Consider the following 16,030-nt stretch of genomic DNA (forward strand, 5'->3'; position numbering starts at 1 on the left):
CACGAAACAGATATGGTGTGTTGACCAGCTATCGAATGTTAATGAAGTCTCCTCAACACGAAGACACAATCACATTGCCGCTGAGAACTCGTGGGAGTGCAGAAGGAAAAGTTGCCTTTACTGAAACTCCAGTGGCACGAATAAAAGAGGTTCAATGTGCAGATGGATCGATCTTCATCATTTGTTGAACTACAGAGAATGCATTTATGAGTAAAAAAAAAAAAAAGAATCAGATGGAGGAACTGTTATTCGAAGCTATGATGCCCTTTTGCTGGCCAAAAGCAATGCATGTGTCTCATTAGACGCACAATTCAGCATCGATTTGAGGCCGGCTGCCTTCAAACTCTCTCTCTCTCTCTCTCTCTCTCTCCTGCTGCTGCGAATCGATAGCTGTGTCTCCTCCTGTCCTCCGTCCTGGCTCCCCTGGCCCACGTCTCCCCAGCAGCAGAACTGCCTAATTAAATTCTGCAGGTAGATTTTGCTCCTGAGCTGTCCTGCACTGTCACCGCTGCCACATAATAAAGTAGCAGAAAGAGCTGTGCCGGTATAGGCGGGCTTAGCGAGGCGTGCTCCTCCGAGGGGACCCGCTGTCTTTTGTCCGTCCACGTGCATCAATGGAGTGAGAGTAAAACCACAAGAGGAAAAGGGGGTGAGAGAAGGAGAGTGGTGGGCTTGCATTGTTCATTTAAAGAGCTCTATTGTAGCTTTTGGGGTTTAATGGGATCTTCATCATGGGCCGCCAGTGACATCTGTCAACTGTGCAAAGAAATCAATAGGTGAGACATCTGAATACAAAAGGGTGTGCTGCGAGCCGCAAAAACAATGTCTTCCTGTCCTCTGCAAAGGGATTGCCTGGACCCCTGTACAGGTTTGTCGACTCCTCTGGGGCCGGCTGTTGGCTACGGCGCGAGAGGTGAATGTGCTGAGTTGTAATCCGGCGTAATCCCGTTGGTGAGGCAGGATATGGTTTTCATACTCAGACATGGCTATTCACATCGGCCGCCATGCACGTAGCCCACTGGTGTGCAAGGCCGGAGCCCAAAGGTTGCTCTGGAATAAGTCAGCATCGAGCACTCGGCTGCCAATGACGCCAGCCAGTGGATTTAAAGACAATGCGGCTTTCCACTGACTACGGCATCAAAACCCTTGTCTGATCCGCAGCCAAAGCCCCACTGCTACACTTCTGACAAAAAAAAGAAACTGCACTCCAGACAGCTGGTCAAAAGCGAAGCAGCAATAAGGGAGGTGTAATGGGGACGGAATGAAGGTAAGACAGCGTGAGAGTAGGGCTGGGCGATATGGCCTAAAAAAAAAATCTCCGATTTTTTTACAAAAAATCCGATTCACGATTTAAATCGATTTTTTCCCCCACAAATTTTTGCAGATGACAGAAGCTGTTGAAAACATTTTTTTATTTTATTTTGTGATGATTTTCCCTCGTAGGTTGATAAAAATAAAGTGCAAACAAAACCTGAACATTGTAGAAAGGTGCCTGTAGTATACAAAAAGTATTTGGTCACTCTTTTGTTTCCCTGAATCATTTAAATATAAAATTAAATTAAACATAACATTAAATGGCATTAAATAGTAGCCTTCCATTGTAAACAACTGTGCAAATGTAACTTTTTACACTAAGCTTTTCTAACTGAATACACTGATACAAACACAGCATGAAATAAAATGTATGTGACCCTTTAACATTCACATTTTCAAAAGTGCAACATCTGATCTAACATCAACATAACATATTTTGCACAGTAAATAAGTGCATGTAAACAAAATCAAGTGCATTCACAACATAACCAACAGTATTAAACAGTAGTGCATGTTTTTTCTAAATATTTTTTGCCAGGAAGACGGCATCGCTTGTGCTCCCGCGGTCCTGCTCCCTGCTCAGGGCGCAACGCTTCTCCCACTCGGCGGCATGCCTCTGTTTGAGGTGCTGCATTAAATTTGTTGTGCTGCTTGATTTTGTAGCAATAGCTTTTAGACAGACCTTACATCGTGGTGCTGTTTGTTCGGTGTCAGATGACATGAACCCGAACCATTTCCAGACCACCGAAGACACATTCTTCCCTCTCTTAAGAACGAGAGCTTCACTGCTGGCCGCCATTGTTTTCGTTTGTAAACAATGCGCGCGCACTCAACTACGGGAACCCAACGGGGGGGAGGAGTGGGGGCGATTTTCTCGATTTTCAATAAAACACATCGCCTTAAAGCACACATTCGAATTAATCGATTAAATCGATTTATCGCCCAGCCCTACGTGAGAGTAAACAACTGAGACGAAAAAAAGAGCATGAACAGTGGAGGGCTTTTCTGTGCGTTGGCAAGAAGAGACGTGGAAGGAGACGGTCCGACGGAGATACAGGCAGAGACGAATGGGGAAGAGTCAGAGAGATTTCCCTAAAGGACAGCTTTCTTCAATAAAAAAGGGTACCGGGGCCTGCAGAAGATGAAAAATGACTCCATTTTGACTCATGCTCAGGGAGCGCAGGATTTAGAGTAGACACCCCACTGAATGATATCACAGGGGATGAAACTATAAATAGATGAGACAGGCTTGTCTGAAGGAAAATTTGGGGAATGGTCCCACGGATGTTCAGGGAGGTTTCTGCGTCGACATGATTACGGTGACTGCGGCGTGTCGAAGAAGTGAAGCAGGGGAAAAAAAGAAAGAATCCAACTCCTTTCTTTGGGGCATAACATTTGCAGAGTTAGACGCAAGTAAAAGGAAGAGAGACAGCCGCATTGAGAGCGAACCTTAGATGATCCCCGAAACCTTTGCTGCAAAGTTGTGAGTGCACACACCACCTGTGCGAAAAGCGAATCATTAATCCGGAGAGAAAAACAGTTGCTGCTTGCTGAGAATGACACGGGTAGCTCTGCAGGCACCATTTATATTTAAGTCAGGGAACTGCAACTTTAAAAAGCCTGTACCATTGCATCCTGATAAGGCTTTGTATCTCCCTTCTTCCCGTGGCACATTTATCAGAGATCTCTTCAAGCTCTGTATACACCAGAGTTTACTGAGGGCTGGTGGGAGAACTAGTGTTTCAACCACCGATTCCTATCTGCTGGCTCTAATTGAGCCTGGAGAGGGAGGGAATAATCTCTGCAGATTGATGACTCTACTTTTGGTGTGTTTATGGTCTATCAGAGAGTGAAATGAGACTGTGGGGATGCTGAGGCAGGGGGCTCTCCACCACCCTCATCTCTCTCCAAGATAAAACACCCGAGGCAGGTTGGAACGAGTGACCGTCATCACTGTCTTCCTCACAAACACATCCTCAATCAGAGTGACAAGCGGCGCGGATGCGTCTCCAGCCCTCCGCGGGACACTTGAGAACAGAAACAGATTAGCCTTGCTGAGTCAGAGTAAGGGGCTGGGACTAAAAGTCAGTCCAAGTGATGAGATTATCTCGAGGGTGACACACGAGGGAGAGGAACGAGATCGGACCGACTCACGTGTTCTTTGGTTATTTACCTGAGGTGCAGGCTCGCTTGGCCCCGCTCTGTTGGAAGAGGGTGTCTTTGCTTTGAGGGCCCTCCTGGCCCACCTCAACGACTTGCACCTGCTGTAGGGGGGCGCTCCACTTCATGGTGTACTTGGGGCCGACAGGGACCAGGCTGCTGATATCCGGAGACCCCCTGATTAGACATGAGACCAAAAAAATACAAAAATTAGGACAGAGTTTTTGAGGGAAAACAACCTGAGAGAAATTCCCCTCCCTCCCCTCTCCGCATCCTGCTAACAGCGCTCCACCCAGCGCTGCGTAGCAGGAGACATGTCGTGAAGAAGACTCGGGAGTGGGAATTAGAATCCGTATGATCACCCATGTTCCCTGCCAAAATTGTACCCCTGGCTGTGAGGAGGACTTCATTGCTATTCATGTATTCCTGTAATCACGCAGACAATCAACATTGTGATCGGTTTGTCGAGATCCTGGAGGGCAGACAAAGTCAACTTCGGGACACTCGAGTTGAATGAGACGTGGAGCGATAATTACTGTGAAGGCTGAACAAGAAGGCTTTAAGCAACATCTTTGACAGGGGCTTTGCGAAATATACAAAATCCCCTTTTCCTGTTTACTTCGAGAGAGGGAGGGAGCGAGGGAAAGAGAGAGATCAATGTCGCTGTCGCAGAAGATGAATTGGAATGAAACCAAAAAAATGTTTTATGTCAGTAATCCTGTAGCTGTAGTTAGGCATTCTACCATTTGTTTAAAGCTGATAAAGCTCCTGCAACTCCAGATAGGGCTCCAAACCCCTTGCAACTATTTCTCTTTGCAATGCAGTTTGCCAAAATATCCTTGCGAAACCCAGGGCATCACATCAGAGCCACCTCATAGCCTAACGGTGCAGTACAGCAGACTAACTTCATGTTAGAATTAAGCATCGCGAACGCATTAGCAAAGCGTTTTTGAGCTCGACATGCTCTTACTTACTTGACATTTATGTTGGCACAGATGAGCACGTCATCAAAGAGGAAGACCTTTCTCTCCTTCGACTTCAGGACTTGTCCCCTCTCGCCGTACACCGTCTCAATCAGCGTCTCACAAAGGACCAGCGACCCCTGCTCCGAGTTCAGTTGCTAAAAGGGACACAGCAATCGGATCAGAGGCTGGTGGAGACAGCATCACAAAGGACCAGTCCTCCAGAGTTCGACGCCCGGAGGACGCAGAAGTCGGCCTTGGAGGAAGAGACGTCTCATCAGGGATTAGCGACACATTCATGCCGCTGAAGGTTGTTTAATGTACAAAGCACACACACACAAGGCACAAACGCATCCCTAGCGTGTTCATTCATCCAACTTAGTGACAGAGGGAATGTCCTTTTCGCTATCTCTGCCCTGCACGCACGTGACGAGAGGCACCTAATGACACACTTTAACGGCTTTTCGAAATAAACTCGTCCGACGCATCCCTTCAGATCATTCTGTCCTTTTGTCTGCGGCGTGCTATCAACCAGTGCTACCAGTGGTGGTGAGTCGGACTGGCTTAGCTCGTGAGCACTGGGACACACAATCCTCTCCACCACAACAAGGCAACAACACATGGATACAAACGCATAAACAGTTTGCTGCATGCACACCTTCACACACACATGCACCCACCCACACACACAGACACAGTGAATAAATTCCACAACAGATGCAATTCATGCTACAGCGTTTTAGCACATGCTGTGCTTTCCCGTCATCCATATGTTGCACGCAAAAGGAAATAGCAACAAAAAGCTTCTTTCTTTTTTCTTTTTTTTTTTAATCGCTCCGGCTTCTTTTATGACTGCCTGAGTCAATATTTTTTATGTATGCTGCGCCAATCTAAGCCAGGCTCATCACAATTTATACTGCAAGCAGCAGGTTATGTCCAAATATGGCCCTCACATCCTGATACGTTGGTGTGTGTGTTTTAGCGAGTGAAGAAGCTCTCTCTGCTGTGTCCGTTCTACAACCTGCAGTGCAGTCACGCATGTGACCGCGTTTCCACAGAAGAGGATGTCCTGTCTGCAGGCAACGTGGAGCTGCTCTTGGCCGTGGCTCAGATAGAACACAGAATGAGTCATTAGTCCGTGCAGGACTGCCGTTTGATGGCCACAAAACTGTACAACTCCCTCAAGAGTTGGGCCGCTATAAGAATACACCCTTAAAGTCTTCAAGCATCAATAGGCACAGAGGGCATTGCACGAGTGTGTGTGTGCGAGTGGGAGTGTGTGCGAAGCACATTTTCACTCACATTGTTATCTGTCCTATTCCGGCGACTTAGATACTTTGAGACAAAGAATGAATATTTCATTGGATGGTTATGGGGGCAATAGAGGAGACTGTTTCCTATTGGAATTCTGCAGAGTCACCGCGGCAAATGGAATTCTGTGTGGAGTGGAAGAGATTGGGCGAATCAGCTCATCTCAGAGTCCTGGAAAGCAAGGGCTGCTAGAAAGAGCGGAGGGGGGGGGGGGTGAGAATGAGAGAGAGAGAGAGAGAGGGGAGGATGCAGTCACACTCGAGGAAGAGTGTACAAGTGGAGTGAGAAAGAAAGCAAGGGAGTGCAAGAGGGGAATAGCGGGGAGGTGAAGTGGAGAGAGAGGAAGAGCGACAGGGTGGAAGAGATAGCTCTCGTACAGTTTCCAATTAAATGTCTCATTTACTCCCTAATTCTTCTCATTCAAAGCAGCATTTGTTCAGATTTGCAGCGGCAGGACTGTAATTTCAGTGTGGTAATGGAGAGGCAACGCCTCTGCCATTGCATTTGCTACTGTTTGGGAATGATAATGGGCATCATTTCTGGGAGATAATTCCCCCGAAATAAAAATGCCTCCCTAGATTAATGTGTGGGAAAGTGATACAAGCGATGGCCATATACTGGTTTAATTTATAGGTGTTTGGCTCACAGCGATAACAACGCGGAGGAGTTGGCTCACGGTTGATTTGATTGGGGCATGTGCGTGTGTGTGCGTGTACGCGTGCATGTGGGAGTGCATGTGCATCCAGTCACCTTACTGAGCAGGCGATCACTGACGCTGCGGGCAAGCTGCTGAGTCTCTGCAATCTGGTCGGCGACTCGTTTCTGTTCATTCAGCTTCTCAGCCAGCATCTCCAGCTCCGTCAGGGCGAGCTGCAGGGGCAGGCGGTCCACGTGGCCCTTCGGTGTGTTCTTAAGCATGTCCTGGAAAAGGTCGTGAGCAAAGTTTAAATTGGAGACCCTGAAAGTTAAAAAAACTAATTCAAACCACTCTCTGTTCACGATTCAATACTGTCCTTCTGTTTACTGCAACGTAAACAATGTGTTCTGTGAGTATTGTCTTTACGTTGAAATGTTCACTTTAACAAAGTGGGGACACTTTTGAAGGTTCTGACGTCCAGCACTCACTTTGAGTTCAGGTGTGTGACTGGCACATATACCAGCAGATTTGACTGTGTACACCACACTGACCGTGCGGTGGTTATGTAGACTTTGCGAAGCTCATTGTATTCCACTTTCTATCCTTTTGTAAGCAGAGTTGGCTAAAACAAACTGGACTAAGCGCAGGCTTCGTGGCTATGTTTGCCCTGCGTCTATGACCCAGTGACAGCTTGGTATTGTCTTGATGTGCATCTCAGATGTACCGTGATGCCTTGAGCTCTATAGCTCCCTGTAATGTTTGATTTAATGCATACCCTTCCTTATGTGGAGTACTGAGTTTATACTGGAAGAAAATGCCTGATTCATAACTTATCTTTTGAAATCATGGATAATCAATGCCTACTGAGGGATGAAATGAGCTTCTGCAGATCCAGCAAGTCAAGCCCAAATCCAAATCTTTGCTCAGAATGGAAAGTGGAAGAGACAGGGAGGATATAAAGCCAGCATTATGAAAAACTGATGTGGCTCGCTACTTTTCTAGCTCAAGCTAACTTTAGTGTAAAAGTATGTGAGGTACAACTTCGTCCATCATCGATTCTGTAACCTTGCAGCTTTGCATCTTTGCATCTGTATGTGCAGCTGAATCTTTAATCTGACTCGTTTCTCATATTGGAGATGTTTAGCTCGTGAAACTTAAGGGATTCACTGAATTACAACAAATGAAACAGCGATTCACAAACAACGTTTTGTACCTGCAGGAGCAATATGAACTGAGGGAATCGCTGAATGGGCTTAACCATCAGGCCGTACAGAGTGATCCGGTCAACACTCGACGCCTGCTTCTTCTGGAAACAGAAAGAGAGAAAATAAAATGTTTACAGAACATGCAGTTGGAATAACATTCTTGCACAGAAAGGCCATTAAGAGGAAACTATGCTATGCCTACTTTAAGAGCAGCTTGTCAGAGACCTCAGTAAGCCTTGTGTAGGCTGAGTGGGTGAATAAGGTATGTAAAGCAGGGTCTCTTGGTCATATGAGAGTAATTAAGAGGAGGTTGTTTTGAGGGTTGTATGTCTAATGTATTACTTTGGGCGTAGAAGAAAATTGTTTCGGCGCAGTGTCAAGTCTGTGCCACAATGACACCATCGGTATGAAAAGGCAAATCACTGGGCACATTTAATAGCGGGTATGGTAGTAAAGGTCGGATAAGATCAACTGTGAGACAGAAATCAAAAAGAGAAAATTGTTGCTGAAATTTAAGAGATCTCACATTATCTGTGCAGTCGCTAACATCTGTTTTCTTTTAGCTTAAAGTATACTTATTGTTATTGCACTTTTAAGATGATACGCAGATTAGAATATCTGTTTAACTTATACTTCATATTACAAAATTAATTTGATTGATATTTATACTCTGATATGAGACAAGTTACTGCTTGAGATTTTGGTAACTGTTATGTCATGAGCCAGACTAAATGTGTGTTTTCCAGGCGGCAACCTTGACTTAAACTTGTATTCTCTTTACTGGCCAGCAGGGGGCTGCAGAAAGTCTGACCGTTATAGAAGTCCATGAGAAAATGACTCTAATTCTCTCTTGATTTATTCCCTCAGTAAACATTGTAAACATACGTTTATGGTCTCAATCTCTAGTTTCAAGTCTTCTTCAATACAGCATGATGTTCAGTTAGTAAGTTATGGTCCCATTCGGAGTAAAATAGACCATAAAGCAGAGTATGCTTTAGGGCGGGGCTACCTTGTGATTGACAGGTTGCCAGTGTTTTCAGTTTGTGAAAGATAATTGCAACTTTTTGGTTGTCTAAAAATGTCTTATTCAGCTTACACTTGTACTCAGCTCTCATGTCATTTCTGGGTGCAAAAAACCAAGATGGCGACGACAAAAATGCAGAATTAGAGGCTTCAAAACGTCAGTCCACAAACAAATGGGTGACATCAGAGTGACTTCGTCCACTTCTTATATACTTCTTTTTAGCACTTCATGTTGCAGTCTATTAAATTCAAACGTCTGAGTGTATCTAATGCTTCCAGTTTATGAACATGAATGATGAATACCTCAACCTTTCTGGTCACGATGACATTGACGTCAACGTATCTTCAGTCACTGTCTCTCTGCAAAGATGACAGATTGTAACTCTAGTATTGAAACACAGGTCGAGCCCTTTGACCGGCTCTAAAGGCTCAGCCACTTGTGGAGTTCACTCATGCTGTCATGCACTTAACCACACAATCAATTGCTCGAGCCCTATAGAGCACTGAGTAATGTGGCCGAACTAGTCTCCCATGAAGTCAGCCATTTGTAGAGTGGCAGTATGCAAAGATTAGAGGGCTCCACCTGTGGGGAGCCGCGTGGAACAGCTTGACTAAATTTACACACAACTCAACACACACAGACACATTCTCAATATACTGAGAAATTGCCTTTAAATTGCGTAATAAAATCAATTTTAAGTTATTTTCATGCCCTCCTGAGGGAGTTGGGTAAAAGAAAGGTTGCCAGTGCATTCTGCATCAATTCACTTTGTATTGCAGTAAGTTGGTTTATGCAGCAGTCACAGCCCTTTGGCATAGCTACAGACTAGCGAGACACTTTTTACACAATCACGAGAAGGAGACACAAGCGGTCAGCAGCTACACAATGACCACATCACAGCGGAGGGTAGCAAGGCAGTGATGTCAAAGATGCAATTTGTATCTGCACCATCCAATGTCCTGGACAGACGCATAATAACCAAGCAAACAATCCTTACACCACACTTGAACAGGTCAAGCTGTAAAGAGAGAGATGGGCTCTTTCCGGCTTCATGCGCTGTAGATAGTTGAGTGGTGCCGGTTAGAGAGGCAGTTGCGGGTGAGAGGAGTTTTAGGGAGAAACTCTCCATCTCTCTTTTGGAGGGCAGTCATGTTGAGTCAAACCTGTCCAGCACAGACGGTGTATGAATCCATAACACCGCCTGAGATCATATCAATGCAGCAGTAGTTCAGCTAACTGAACTCTTAGGACATGACCTCAGTTGATGTCTTCTCAGTAATAATCACCAACAGGAAAAAAAAAAAAAGAAAACTGCCAAACCTGCCATTGGAGCCTGGACCAACGGCGGGAGTCCTGACTGATATATTTCACCATTGTCTTTTTGAGATGACGGTGATGGACTTATGCTTCACTACCAAGTAGAAGAAGTGGCCAGGAGAACCAGGGAGTGCAGCCTTTGCCTCACATATCAGGCAACAACAAGCTGTCAACGTGTCTCCATGAAGGGAGCAAGGAAAAGAAGGCACCCAGCAGCTCGGGGTAGTCGGGGAGGTAGAACTGACAACCACCAGGTGAGGCGGGGGCCTGTTGTCTTATCTACTCTGTGTGTAAATATGTCTGGACTAGCTATCAGCTCTGATCTGGTGCTTTGTTATGATCATAGTGTGTGATCTGGGACGTGCAGGGGAAATGACTGCTACTGTTTTTACTTGCAGCTGCTTGCTAACTGGCGGCGGATCATGCTGCTTCTGCCAGTGTTGGTGTTCTCTCTCTCTGTTTGGGTCTGTTCAGGCTGATGCTTTTCGGATCGGGCATTACTATTCTCGGGTCAATTTGGACCTGGGCTGACTGGTCTCTGTGTCCTTCGTGCACTTCAGGTTTCCCACAGATCCATTTCAGGTTGAGTCCAATATTTTGGACACATGCCTACCTCTGCTGTGAATCTCTTCTCTCCCACATCTCCTCCTCTAATATCCTCTGGAGAGTGAGCTGGAGCTTCTGAGGCAAGCAACAACCACCGGCCTCCTGAACGCTGACAGTGGCCTCCTCACAGTGAGGATCAGCTGCACCTCTGCAGGTGGAGCGGCACCAAAAAAGCACGAGGCAGAGACGCGGTTTCCCTTTATGTCACGTTTTTCTTTCAGCGACTAAAGGAAAGGGAACTTTAGTACCATTGGACTGAGCATGCACTGCATATTGGAGTGTGCAAGCTTTATCCCATTGGTGGGAAAAACCTGTGAAAAATAGTGCAGGTTGTGACAGAACCGATTGGATGTGTTCGTGACTATTTATACTATATTTACGGACGGTTGTAACCAACTCTTACTGTACAAATTCCAATGCAGTAGACATACGGACCTGGATAATGCTACGCTTACACTAAACGGCTTCGAACACCTAATGGGATTCTGAGTTCTCTTTCGTTCTGATTTACCGTTTCAATATTTTCCAGTGTACAAAAGAAAATAAATGTTGCTTGGACAACAGCGAACATTTATCCAGAGAGTGAAAATTGATTTGGTAACTTCTTCTGTATCAAAAACTGATTTACACTGAACTCACCGAGATGCTTCTCTGCAAAGCTCTCATATTACTTTTCTGCAAACTCCATTCAAACGATGAATTTAATGATCCCTATCCATATAAATCTGCCTTGCGTGCTCATGGTCATGTGCATGCGGTCAGTGGCTCCATAATATTTTACAACCAGCAGAATGAAGTCTGCCATTGATTCAGTGGACTTTTGTCCGTCGGCGTCGAAGCCTATTCATTATTTGGTTTGTCTTCACGTTGCCGGTGAGAGCTGCATCAGTCGGCGGGAGGGACAGAGGAACCTTTCCACAGAAAGGAGAGGACACATGTTATCTGGAGGAACATGCAGGGCCGTGGGATCTGCTTCTGTAAATCTGCATTGCAGCGCAATGATCCAGGTCATACTCATGCATGAATGCTGAGCGCGCAGGGAATTGTTAAACTCAGCACATTTGAATAACTCCTTGGCACTCTCCCTGCACCCTGGCATTATTTTCCCTCGCTCGTGATCCTTAATTAATATCCGAAGCGTTCGGTAAACAGCACAACAGATCTTGTCTGGTATGTGTGAAGTCTTTGAATCTCCAATTTACATTTCACATTAACCACCAAATGAACAAAGTGTGGCAACGTCCTCGTGTTTTGTGGGAATCCGCCTGTATGGCATTCATTCATTTGCAGATCTCTGTACGATATTAAAAAAAAGCTTTTCAAGGACAATCTTGGCCTCTTCCAGGGTTTCTCGAGCACGGTGGGTTATAGAACGCTTCAATCGAATTGCCAACGTCAGAGAAAGCTACACGGCAGACAACACAATTCCGCAAAATCCATTTGGACCATCCAATGTAAATATATGTAATCTAATTTGTGTATGAAACCACCTTTTTACACACTGAATTATTTGTCTCTTTTGGAGACCTGAGCAAGCGATGTATTATTTAAGCCTTTAGTTTTGGGGCTTTTGCTAGCTTCAGCATGATGATGAACACGACAACAAACAAACACAACACAGCAGCAAACTAAGGAGACAAAACACAGCTGCTTTACTTTGATTTGAAAATCGAGAAGAAGGAAAAAAACAAACACATTAAAAACTTGTGCTCACAGCTGAAGCTCACCTTTAGGAATTCCAGAAAAGCAGGTTTGGAGATGCACGCCTTCTTAATCAAAGCCATGGCGTTGGTGAAGTTGTTCACGTACTCACTGTACACATCCAGCACCATGGATTTGGAAAACTGCAAAAACAAGCATATTTAGTTTTTTTGAATCTGAATTAGTGACAACAGCCCTACAATAAGAAGGTCTGCTGCTCTGCCATGTTTGACTATGTCATCCACAAATGCAGCCGTGTCATTTCTTCTGACATCTTGAACGTTTGGCTCACCGTCCTGTTTGCGGGGCGACCCGAGGGTAATTTCAATATAAAGCGAGACAAGAAGAAAATGGACATTTAAGTGTCCTGCTTAAAAACAAAAATTGGTTTGTTTACTATCCCAGTCACCGCAACACCCGTCACGAGCCATTTAAGAGGTTGGGCAAGGAGGAATGAGGTGGCGGAGTGTGTGAGAGAGTGTGTGTGTTGTGCAGTCGATGTTTATTCCCTCTACTCAATTAAACTCACACCATGCAGCTGATGGTGTTTGAGGAGGGGTGAGGAGTGAACAAATCGCATGAAGGAAGCAACCCTCTTTGTTGAGGATCCTGCCTCTCAGACACTCCTACAAGATACTCCGCGCAGGTAGAGACACATTGGCACAGTCTCAGCACTGTCCTTTCTCACTTGATGGTCCTGGGATATTATTGTTACAGCCCGATAATAGCCAGCACAGGAGGAGAGGGACGAATCAGCCCCTCTAACAGGCAAATAATAAGCCGACCTTATGGATGAGCACGCTGCAGATACTCGCAACAGAAAACTCACACTGTACACTACGGTTCTCGAGCCAGAATTTGTAAACACGTATCCCAGAGAGCTTTAGATGCAGAGGAGATATTCATCACAACTGTAATTGAATGCATGTTTGGGGTAAACTATCCCTGTTTGCTCATCCTAAAGCCTGTAGCTCATTATAACTCTGGCAGCAGCGATTGTGTGATACAGTTAGATAGAAATGGCAAGACAATTTTTAGTTCCTTTACCCAGAATGCAAGGCAATGTTAGAAAGGGATGAACAGAGAATGCAAACACACACACACAGCAAATAGGCCTCCAGTTTGCATTTCTGTTACACAAACATGAAGATATGTACCAAAAACATGCACATGCATGCACACTAACCGAGGCAACAAATAAGTCTCCGATTTTCTCACTGCTGTCCCACTCGGCCACGCGGGACGCCAGAGCAATCTGAAACATGGAGTGGCACTGTGTGATCTCCCTCATTCGGTAAAATATAGGCCGGATCTTTCTTGGGCTCAAGATGCGCGGATCAGCCTCCATCAATGGTCTCTGGTATTCCTGATGAGATTGTGAGAGAAAATTGGGTTTTTATTGTTGTTGTTGATGTACGTGTGTGTGTGGGGGCGGCTGCTGAAAATGAATCAGCAGTCCACCTTCTTCTAAGCATCTGAGGGCTAGCAGACAAATATCCCGTAAATCAAAGAAAATGAAGAAATGTAGTCATGGTGCCTGGCAGCACATCACTCCGAAGGATTCGCCCGCAAAACAGCATTTGCCACGAGCACACATGTTCAAAACTCAAGGTGACAAGTGATCATAAAAGCCGGAATAATAACGGCAGAAAAAGCAGCTCCTCGCAGAGTTACAAATGCAAAATGCAACACGGTGAAAGAGCGTTGATTGATTCTTCAGTCAGCAATCATGGGCACCTTAGCATGGCTGAAAAAAGGAGTTGACAGGCTCCTTGTGGACATTATTCTTTGTAAACATGACTTCTTTGAATCTGAAGCATAGATATATTGTGTACACGAAAAAAAACGTGGACGATGGATGGAGGAAACCCTCGATGTCTAATTTCTCTTGCTTTGCTTGTGGCCTTTCATGCTGTTGTATGTAATTTGACTGAAGACACTCTGCGGGGCTCTCTGAATAACGAGAAGGATTTCAAAAGAGCTAAACCTCCTCAAGTAGCACACGCAATCATGTCACTCAACAACAAAGGTGTCTCAATGTGTCTTAACAGTGAAATATTTTGGCTTAAGGAAGCCAATGATTGCTGCTGATTTCATTTCAGTAGTCTCTCTCTCTCTCTCTCTCTCTCTCTCTCTCTCTCTCTCTCTCTCTCTCTCTCTCTCTCTCTCTCTCTCTCTCTCTCTCTCTCTCTCTCTCTCTCTCTCTCTCTCTCTCTCTCTCTCTCTCTCTCTCTCTCTCTCTCTCTCTCTCTCTCTCTCGCTCTCTCGCTGATTTATCGGGATTGTTTATGCTGAGACACCTCTGTAATTTGATGGATATCACCGCTTTTCTGTTCAGCGCAATTCATAACAGCTAAATAGTGAAGATATTGCATGTGGCAGAGGAGGACAACGGGGACTAAACAGCTCACCTGCAAGATCCTCCTGAGAGATTCCAGGTAGCTCCGCTCGCTCTGAATGATGGAGCCGAGGATATGGCGTCTGACAACCTGCGTAGGCAACAGACCAGTCAGGAAATGGAGCACTAAGAGGACATGATGGGGCTGTGTTTCAGTTAAACACAGCGTAGGGTGATGGATTGCACTATGATCACACTCTTGTCATAGGAGGAGAAAGACTCAAAGAGAAGCAGGGCTGTTTGAACAAGGCCTCCATCGGAGGTCTGAATCCTAGGATTTCCCGTGACATGAAGTCACGTTAAGTAGCTGTTGTAAAGAAACACTGCTTCTCTAAATAGGATGAAGAGAATACAGCACATATATATGTAAGAATACTGAAATAACAATCGGCAAATTACAGTGCAGTCAGACAGCCTAGAGTGAGGCTGGGTACAGAATAGGTTCACATGAATGATGTTAGATGATGATGGTAAGTACAGCACATGTTAATGCATATGTGAGTTACATTCAATCACAAAACAAGAAGAAGAAATGTCTGAAGCTAATGTGCTTGCTCGTGGCATGTGTTACAGTAAAGATAGCAATATTGAAAGCATGTTGTACACGCTATGTACTGCCCACTAGTGGTTTACAGAAAAAGCAACACGCAGAGATTTGCCATGGCCTGTAACAGCGGCATGAGATTGCATCTTAAGCATAGACGGTGGTGTAGTGCCAGGCACACGTTGGTGAGTGTCAGTGTGCCCACCTGCTCTGCCATAAACTGCTCAAATGTATTGGGGCATTTTATGACTGTGTTTTATTGTATTGTCTGTTTGAATTTAGGACAACTTTGGGCCTTGTCTTTGTGTCCTCAATAAAGTTATCTTTATTGATATTATTAACATTTTATTATTATTATTATTATTTTTATAAATTGTTGCACAAACAGTCAGGTGCACCTGGTGGCTGGTCAGCCCGTCTGGCATGGGGCTGAGCTGTGGAGGAGGATGCTTCACTTCTGACACAGCCACATCCAGGTAACCGGCATCATCCTCCTCCTCTGCAGACATCCAGACATAAAGAAGGAGAAACATGCAGAAAGGTTCAAAAAGAGAAAGGGAGGGTGTGTGTGTGTGTGTGTGTGTGTGTGTGTGTATGTGTGTGTATGTAGGTGTGTGTGTATGTGTGTGTATGTAGGTGTGTGTGTATGTGTGTGTGTGTATGTGTTAGTGTGTGTGTGTGTGTATGTGTGTATGTGTGTATGTGTGTATGTGTGTGTGTGTATGTGTGTGTGTATGTGTGTGTATGTGTGTGTGTATGTGTGTGTGTGTGTGTGTGTGCATGTGTGTATGTGTGTGTGTGTGTGTGCGTGTGTGTGTATGTGCGTGTGTGTGTATGTGTGTGTATGTGTG

At 45.1% G+C, this 16,030-nt stretch overlaps 1 protein-coding gene across 1 annotated transcript in view; it reads right to left on the reverse strand.

The window, feature by feature from the left end:
* The window catches only part of arhgef10la (Rho guanine nucleotide exchange factor (GEF) 10-like a), a 118,751-nt gene that overhangs the window by 74,690 nt on the left and 28,031 nt on the right, over positions 1–16,030 (reverse strand). Inside the window, exons 8-15 of the mRNA XM_079265254.1 lie at positions 15,578–15,678; positions 14,649–14,726; positions 13,424–13,603; positions 12,264–12,380; positions 7,598–7,690; positions 6,498–6,668; positions 4,449–4,594; positions 3,488–3,651 (exon numbers count right to left, since the gene is read on the reverse strand). Coding sequence (XP_079121380.1) covers positions 3,488–3,651; positions 4,449–4,594; positions 6,498–6,668; positions 7,598–7,690; positions 12,264–12,380; positions 13,424–13,603; positions 14,649–14,726; positions 15,578–15,678 — 1,050 coding nt within the window. The remainder of the gene's footprint in view (positions 1–3,487; positions 3,652–4,448; positions 4,595–6,497; positions 6,669–7,597; positions 7,691–12,263; positions 12,381–13,423; positions 13,604–14,648; positions 14,727–15,577; positions 15,679–16,030) is intronic.

This window comes from Melanostigma gelatinosum, assembly GCF_949748355.1.
Source record: "Melanostigma gelatinosum genome assembly, chromosome: 3".
In the NCBI taxonomy this organism is placed as follows: Eukaryota; Metazoa; Chordata; class Actinopteri; order Perciformes; family Zoarcidae; genus Melanostigma; species Melanostigma gelatinosum.